This window comes from Salarias fasciatus, chromosome 18 (genome assembly GCF_902148845.1).
Source record: "Salarias fasciatus chromosome 18, fSalaFa1.1, whole genome shotgun sequence".
In the NCBI taxonomy this organism is placed as follows: domain Eukaryota; kingdom Metazoa; phylum Chordata; class Actinopteri; order Blenniiformes; family Blenniidae; genus Salarias; species Salarias fasciatus.
In genome coordinates, this window is record NC_043762.1 from 23488959 (window position 1) to 23497844 (window position 8886).

The 8886-nt window shown below is 41.0% G+C and overlaps 1 protein-coding gene across 1 annotated transcript; it reads right to left on the reverse strand.

The window, feature by feature from the left end:
• Positions 1-526: 526 nt before the first annotated feature.
• Positions 527-2459, reverse strand: LOC115406103 (zinc finger protein OZF-like). The gene is made up of 3 exons (XM_030116010.1): positions 1688-2459; positions 683-1603; positions 527-546 (listed from the first exon to the last, which is right to left on the reverse strand). The coding sequence occupies exons 1-3, from the start codon at positions 2349-2351 to the stop codon at positions 527-529; spliced, it is 1605 nt and encodes a 534-aa protein (XP_029971870.1). The 5' UTR covers positions 2352-2459.
• Positions 2460-8886: the final 6427 nt, after the last annotated feature.

Below are 8886 nucleotides of genomic sequence, written 5' to 3' on the forward strand. Positions count from 1 at the left end.
ATGTATGAACTCCAAGTTATTTACTTGTCCAGGAGCTACTCCCGAGCAGCGCGAGCTTAATTCTACATCCCAGCTTCACACCTGCTCGCAGTAACTAAGCAACCAGTGCTAACTACTAGCCATTTCATTACAATACATTGGTTGGACAAGAATCATTAGTAAACAGTATCACATGACATTCAGCCGGGATCATAAACACACTCACTCGCTCTTTGAAAGCAAGACTTCCCTTCTTCCTGAACACACACTATCACGAACGCACTCCCTGCTGGTCTAAGGTACACACTGCCCACTGCTAGATAAGAATACATTTTTCAATCAATTTTTCTTGTCAGGAAACACACAATTTTCACCACACTTTGAATATGAATTGTACTTAATGTAAATTCTGTTAAACATGTAAATAATGACGTAGGTATTTCAACCCAGTAATGGCTCTAAACGCCACAATAGCTTGTGATTTAGGACTCAAACTGCACCTCCTGACCGAGACCTTCCATAGAGTCTTTCATGAATTTGTGACATTTCAAGTGGCGCTGAAATGAACTACGATCAGAAAACAATTTGCCACAAGTTTCACAAGAATATGGCTTCTCACCTGTGTGAATTTTCACGTGGGATGACAAATGACTCTGTCGTTTGAAACTTCTGCCACATGTTTCACAAGAATACGGCCTCTCACCTGTGTGAATTCTCATGTGGACTGACAAATGATTCTGCGTATTGAAAGTTTTCCCACATGTTTCACAAGGATATGGCTTCTCACCTGTGTGAGTTCTCACATGGACTAACAAATTAGTCTTCTCTCTGAAACATTTCCCACATTTTTCACAAGGATACGGTTTCTCACCTGTGTGAATTCTCATGTGGACCAGTAAAGTGCGGTTTTGACTGAAACTTTTACCACATGTTTCACATGAGTACGGCTTCTCACCTGTGTGAGTTCGCAAGTGAATTCTCAAACCAGACTGATCACTGAAACATTTCCCACATGTATCACAAGAATATGGCCTCTCACCTGTGTGAGTCTTGTTGTGGCAATACAAACCACTTGGTCTGGAAAAACTTTTGCCACATATTTTACAAGAATATGGCTTCTCACCACTGTGACTTCTCTGGTGGGCCACCAAATAACTGTGTCTAGAGTAATGTTCCCCACATGTTCCACAAGAATATGGCTTCTCATCTGAGTGACATTTCATGTGTACCAACAAATAACATCGATGACTGAAACTTTTTCCACATGTTTCACAAGAATACGGCTTCTCACCTGTGTGAGTTCTCCTGTGAGCCAAAAACTGACTGTATAGAGTATAACTTTTCCCACATGTTTCACAAGAATGCTTCTCACGTGTGTGAGTTCTCATGTGGACCACCAAAACACTCCTTTTACTGAAAGCTTTCCCACATATCTCACAAGAATGTGGCTTCTCACCTGTGTGAGTTCTCATGTGGACCAACAAATTACTTCGTGCAATGAATCTTTTTTCACATGTTTCACAAGAATATGGCTTCTCCCCTGTGTGAGTTCGCATGTGTATTCTAAAACCAGACCGATCACTAAAACATTTCCCACAAATCTCACAAGAATATGGCTTCTCACCTGTGTGGATTCTCATGTGGACCAAAAAATGATGAAGCTCACTGAAACTTTTCCCACATATTTCACAAGAATGTGGCTTCTCACCAGTGTGAGTTCTTATGTGGCGTAATAAATGATTGTGTGCTAAGTAACTTTTCCCACATGTTTCACAGGAATATGGCTTCTCACCTGTATGAGTTTTCATGTGGACCAACAAGTTATTCCGTTGAATGAATCTCTTCCCACATGTTTCACAAGAAAAGGGCTTCTCACCTGTGTGAGTTCTCATGTGGACCACCAAACTATGCTGTTGAGTGAAACTTCTTCCACATGCTTGGCAAGAATACGGCTTCTCACCTGTGTGAGTTCTCATATGGACCGACAAACCACTACGCTGACTGAAATTTTTCCCACATGTTTCACAAGAAAATGGCTTCTCACCTGTGTGAGTTCTCATGTGGACCAACAAATGGTTTTGTTTACCGAAACGTTTCCTACACGTTTCACAGGTATACGGCTTCTCACCTGAGTGAGTTTTCATGTGGACTAACAAATCATTCTTTGTTTTGCAACTTTTGCCACAGATTTCACAAAGTTTCTTCTTATCAGTGACAGTTTTTACAGTTTGACATTTTTTACGTTTTTTATGGACAGTTTCAGATGTTTCCTCACAAAGAAGCGTTTCACATTCAGCCTTTTTCTCTGACACAGGAAAGTTCTCTACATGCTCACTTTGAAATATGCTGATTTTTTTTACCTTGGTATTCATTGTTGATTCTACATTATGTTTCTTCACATCATGGACTTTAGAGTCATGAAAGAGGAACTGATTAATGTCCGGTACTTCTTCTGGTTCACTCACGTAACTTTGCTCCTCAATACTTTCAAACTTCAGTGGAAGTTGCTCTGCCTCCTGGCTGATACCCAGTTCATCAGTCTGTGGAGGTTCTGGTTCTTCTGGTTCCTCTTTGATCTGTGGAGATTCTGGTTCTTCTGGTTCCTCTTTGATCTGTGGAGGTTCTGGTTCTTCTGGTTCCTCTTTGATCTGTGGAGGTTCTGGTTCTTCTGGTTCCTCTTTGATCTGTGGAGGTTCTGGTTCTTCTGGTTCCTCTTTGATCTGTGGAGGTTCTGGTTCTTCCTGCTCCAGACAGTATTTTGTTTCCTGTTTAAAGAGCTGCTCCTCTCTACAGCCATGGTGTTGTGGGAGCTCTGGAGGGAGAACAAGTACAAGATAAAAGGTCAGTTACATTAAAAAATACCAAAAACACTCTGACTGAAGAAGTGAAACTGAAAACTGTCCTTCAAATTTCTACACTAACTTACAATACTGCTTGATGTGTACCTGTAGCTATAAAACAGCTGGTGGATTCATGATTACTCTTTCATTTTGAATGTCCTGATCAATTCAGTGGATGTCAGATCAGGGCCAGTATTTGCGACTTTTTGATCGTTTTGGTATTGGCAAATCCAGCAGATCACCTTGATGTTTGGATGGAGTAGAGCTGGGTCTCCTGCTCAGTGGAACTGGCCTCCACAGCCAACAAACTGCTGTATTCAGTGTGAACATGACGTCATGCCGAGTTGCATTTTGGGTTTCAGCGCCATCTTCGGAGGAACGCGACCATGAACAACAGCAATGATCAAGGAGAAAAAGAAAGATCGAAAGACGACGATATGAAGATCAACCAAAAGAAGCAGATACTGAGAACACAGAGTTGTGGTAATGGTTGGACTGAGACTAAACGCAACTCAAAATATAAGCAGAGCACCATCCATGATGCTTGTTATCGAAAAAATATAAAAAAAAATGACTCTTGGGGATGGAGAACAGCTCCTGAAGTTGTTAAAAAGATGCAAATACATTCTGAATGTATAAGTCTCTAAAGCTTTTAATGCCCAGGTTGGACCAGACTGTAAAAGTGCCATCAGATGAAGAGGGAGGGAACACAGGATTTGTATCCAGAGGAGCATAAGTTGAAAAAGTATGTAACCCAAAATTCCACCTAAATTGATTCCACATCCTCACAGTAGATTTAAGAACAATGTTCTTCACGTAGGGGGAGAGTGGGTTACTAACTGGGGAATGTACCAAGGACAAAAGGGATGGGTTTCGAGGAGAGGGACTCCATGGCCAACCAAGAGGGGTGGGGGTAAATAGAGTCAGATCTAATCCAATATTGTATAATTCTAAGATTTGTGGCCCAGTAATAAAACCTAAAATTTGGTAAGGCCATCCCTCCAGAGGACTTGGGTCTTTGTAGGAATTGTATTTATTTTTATTTCTGTATTTTGTTCCTTCTATGAAAGTGGACAACAAATTGTGAATAAATGCACTCTGCATTTTTCACATCAACACCTCCATGATTGGAAAGGAGCAGCAAGAAGAAAACAATCCTTACATTTGCCTGCCCCTACTTGAACAAATTAAATTTAAAATTTAAAGAAGAAAAAAAGATAGCCTAATCTCACATACAAATCCTTTTCACTAACCTTCACCAAAAACACCTTGAATATAACAAAGCTCAAAACTATTCATCACCATCATCATTCAAATTAAATTTCAGTCCATATTGACAATTTTTCCTTTGTTTATACATTTTCTTAAATCTATAAATATCCGTACAACCTTTTAAATCTTGTAATTGAGAATTCCACATTCTTACACCAACAACCGAAATACACACGTTTCATAGTGGTCCGAGCAACTTGGTGCTTAAAATCAAATCTTCTTCTATGATTTTCCTCTTCTGTAGTAAACACAAACAACTTTTGTAGACTTTCTGGTAACTCTATTTTTGGCTTTAAACATACACTGTAAGCAATTGCTGTAAATTTACGGCCAATTTTCAGCTCTAATCCGTTTTTTTTTTTTTTTAATGTATTACAGTTTTATACTGTATTTTGCAATGCATTGTGGGCTAGTAAATTTGAAGTGATGGCACAAAGACCTATAACGGTATGTTAATGTTTTAAATTACAGTACACTAAAGTATTTGTGGAAAAGTGGGTGTTTTTCCTGAAGTGGATGGAAGAGGCACTTCAGAGAAGACTATTTGGAGGACAGCATCTGCAGCAATCAGGCTTCACATCTCCCCAGTATAAGGTAACGTTTATTAAAGGGGCTGTATCATGCTTTTTTAGCTAGTCCAAACCCTAGAAATGGCATTAATAAGGTAATAGTTTATTTTTCAGTCAGTTCTAAGGATATTCTTCAGGATGTTTGGGATGGCAAAAATATTGCAGACATTGTGTTCTTTCAGACAGAATGCTTATTGGTGAGCTTGATCCTTTTTCAGGATGCATTTGAAGTGGTCAACCCACTGGGATCTGGGAAGAAAAAACACAAAATACTTGCACTATATCTCACCCTTGCAGATATAATTCCACACAATAGATCAAGCACTGATCACATGCAACTTGTTCTTCTCTGCAGAGAACAGGACTACAAGTTTTTTGGCCAAGACTTGATATTGGGCTCTCTGGTCAGTGACCTTAAAGATCTTGAGCTCAATGGCATTATCCTGCCTGATGGAAAGGTCTACAAGGGAACTTTGTGTGCCATTGCAGGGGACAATCCAGGCTCACATAACATAGGAGGCTTTGTTGAAAGTTTCAGCAGGAGTTCACACTTCTGCAGGTATTGTGAGATCACAAGAGAAGAATTCAATGCAGATCCTTTGTTTCAGGCTGTGCAAAATTGGTGTTTGCTCAGAATGTTGCCTGTCCTGATTGGAGACAAAATAGAAAATCCAGGTGACAACGAAATATGGCAGTTGGTTCTAAAACTTAAAGAAGTTGTGGAGCTCATTTGTGCACCAGCCATTTCAACTGGCCAGATTGCCTATCTAAGGGTTCTCGTCGATGAATATTTGTACTGCCGAAAGCAAGCCTTTCCTCACCACCAACTGAAGCCCAAACATCATTATGTCAGTCATGATCCAGACCTCATTGTACAGTTTGGGCCACTCATTCGTCTGTGGACGTCACGATTTGAAAGCAAGCACACATATTTCAAACAGTGTTTGAGGAAACTGCGAAACTTCAAGAATCCATGCTCGACACTTGCAGAGAGACATCAGCTTCTACAGGCCTCTCTGAGTGCTGGCAACTTTTTCCCTCCAGCTCTTTTAGTGAGAAGGGCACACAGTTTTTCTCAGGCAACTACAATGATGACATCAGAGAGGCAGTTGCACATCATAATTTTGAGACCAGAACAGACAAAAATAGGGGGATTCCGGAGTGTCAGTCACTGTGAGGCAACACATTGAGATGTGAACATGCAACAAACAGCTTTCTCCCATACATTGTTTGTGTTGGGGAGAAATAAAATGTTTATTATATATGGTGTTCTTAGTGTTGTTGGTGACTGATTTGAGCTGTGGCGGAGGTCTGCGCTGTCTGAGTGCCAAATTCCAGTTTAACATGTTTTTATATTTCATGTTCAGCTGCTGCCATGTGCGCTTCTTCCCTGTGGGATTACACCTAAATAAAATACCTTAATTGGTGACCATTCAAACAGTTTCCCTGTAATAATATTTAATATTTAAAGGGACTTAAGTCAAGATTTGTGAAAAAGTACACATGCATTTCCAGTTTATTCAATACTAATGAGCCGTGAAGCCTTAAAAACCTAAAATAACAGGCCAATCAGCGATTTGTCCCAATCCCCGCATGGAAACGATCGTTCAGTTCTTCTCTTTCACTAAAAAAATGGTGCATTGCATCATTGAATATATTACCACGTCTTGCTGGCTCACACTCTTTTTCTAACAGTAGTCTGCAGCGCTGTTCTTCCTCTGTGGTGTCTGTGTAAAATAAGGTTGAACATGTAAACAGCACATCAAGTGGCATGAAGTGCAAATGCAGTCAAGGCGTCGTCTGTGCGCCGTGAAGGCAGGTACCAAAAAAAGTACCGTTCAGCAACCGGTACCGTACGTGAGATATCGAAAAAGTACTTGTACCCGAAAAATATCTAACGGTACCCAGCCCTACGTAGGAATACATTGGAACAAGTAGGAGAACTTAGGAAGAGTGTTTATTTTGACACAATTGATCCAAGCAGCCAAATTCAACTGGTGTAATGACCATTGATCGAAGTGTTTCTGCATGCGTGCCAAACAGGGGGCAAAATTGGTATGAAAGAGATCCTTAAACTTGCTTGTCATCTGTACGCCGAGATTAACGAAGGAGCGAAGGGACAATTTCAATGAGAAACTATGCAGGGGCACATTACGTGCAGCTGTATTCAAAGCAGAATACACTCAAACCAGAGCAAGAGAGACAGCAGGAAATGAAGGCTCCAATTTGTTGAATTTGATTCAGGAAATAAACCAAGAGGGTGCTGTGTGGTTGAGCTGAAGTTGAGAGTGGATTTGGATTCATTCACATGTTTCCATACCTGTTCTGTGTCTGCGCTGACCATCAATCTCCATCTCGTTCTGGACCACAGTTTCTTCAAACACGCTGGATATTTCCACAGCAGCAGCAGTTCGTCTCTGGCTGCTGAAGTCTCTCAAACAGTGGTGGGAATTGTCACTTTCACCATTAGGAACAGTCACCTCAACAATCTCTTCCTCCTCTTTCATGTGTGGAGCTTCATGTTCCTCCTGCTCTGCACTGGAGCTCATCTTCTGCTTACCAATGTGTTGCTGTGGATTCTCTGGAGGGAAACAAGACAAAAGTCACTGATGTGATGGAAGGGAAGATTTTACACTGATGGATGGATGAGACAGGACAGACTGCATTTATAATACAAACATTTACAAACAACAAGTCTGCTCATTTCAACAAAACTGACAGTAGTGGGCTTTAAAGAATAAATGAGAAAACTGTCTGGATGCAGCATCAGCTTCAGAGTGAAGTGACGAAGGTGAACAAAAATTCAGGAGATGGACAGTGTTCCATGTAAATAAACTTTATTCTCACACTAATAAATCCAAGCCAGTTCCAGAAAATTTCCCAGAATGTCCCTATTATAAATACGTACCGTCAAGTTTGATTTATGCTTGACCCGTCTGTGAGGTTTATGCAGCTTCACACACATAAATTATGCAATTTTCGCAGCCATGGCTCCTCACACAGTCATTCTAAATAGGAAAAATTATGCTTCACAAACCACAAAATTCCTCAAAAATATGCATAATGCACATCACAAACAGCAGAGCTGAAGAGGACTGACGATTTGATTTTAGAGACACGAGAAACACAGACAAGGAGAGAGTCACCAACAGGGAGACTGAAAACACAAGATTTGAATGGAGAAAGTTTTTCTTCATATTTTATTTTCGCTGTCACAGCTTTTGACAAACAAAAAATGTTTGTGGTTCAAGAATGCTACTTGCATTAAAACAGTGTTGAATTTCTAATTCAGTGCAGTCCTGTATGTTCTTCTCTCCTCTTCAGCAGACATTTTCTGAGCTCATTCTCCTGTCAGGGTACAAATTCCTGTGGTGTCAGGAAGAAGGACTTCAAGTCATTTCAAGCTAAACTTGCAGTCCCAGTTGCTCGTGCGTTGCTCAGACGCTCAATGTGCAACAAGTTGTTGTGTCCTGCTATACCACCTCCCTCCACTAGTCTCCATTCACAGGATCACCCGCTGATGTTGAGCAGTAGAAGAAGAGCTACTTCTTCTACTCTACTTTAGCACTGTGCTACACGTGTGTTTGCGATACACTGCCCCCTGCAGTTCGAGAGCAGACGCGCGACGAGGAACAAAGACACACAGCTTCTCTCGTGCACGTTCCGCGCCTCACGTTCACGCACAAAGTAGAATCCAGCCTTAAAAGCTGCACAAACCACAGTAACGTTAGCATGTTAGCCCAGACTGAGTGGCAATAAATCACTTCTTCTGTTTTCAAACAGCTCAAGCACCGTTTCCACTCTTTCTGACACACATGCTGTTTAATGCTGAAGCTTTCTGCTTTCAAATCACTCCTGTTGTTTCACTTTCAACAACAACTGCAGCTGCAGCCTCATTTCTGTCTGCTGGCTTCTAAACAAATGGAACAATCCTCCACCACTCACATTCATGTCTTCATTCACACTTTTACTAACCTGTTCTGTGAGACTTGATTGGAGGTTTCCACTTCTTACTGAACCACAGTTTGTTCACATTTCTCCAGCAGCAGCAGTTAGTCGTTGCTTGATAAACTCTCTCAAAGCCTGAACTGAACTCATTGTTGCTGCACGAGATGAAATATTTCCTCTGTGAGAAACGAGTCACGCGACAACACAGCTTCAAACAGCCTCCAAAGCTGCTTCTTCTCTCACTGTTTCCGGAGGATCACAAACAGCGTTCAGCTTCA

Bases quoted from the DNA above. Each gene is read 5' to 3' on its own strand.
- LOC115406103 (XM_030116010.1), bottom strand. From the start codon at position 2,351: ATGAATACCAAGGTAAAAAAAATCAGCATATTTCAAAGTGAGCATGTA. The intron at 1,604-1,687 runs GTGAGAAGCCAC...GAATCCACACAG, and splicing joins CCACATAAGAACTCACACTG to GTGAGAAGCCATATTCTTGT. The intron at 547-682 runs GTGAGAGGCCGT...TTCTGATCGTAG, and splicing joins CCACATGAGAATTCACACAG to TTCATTTCAGCGCCACTTGA.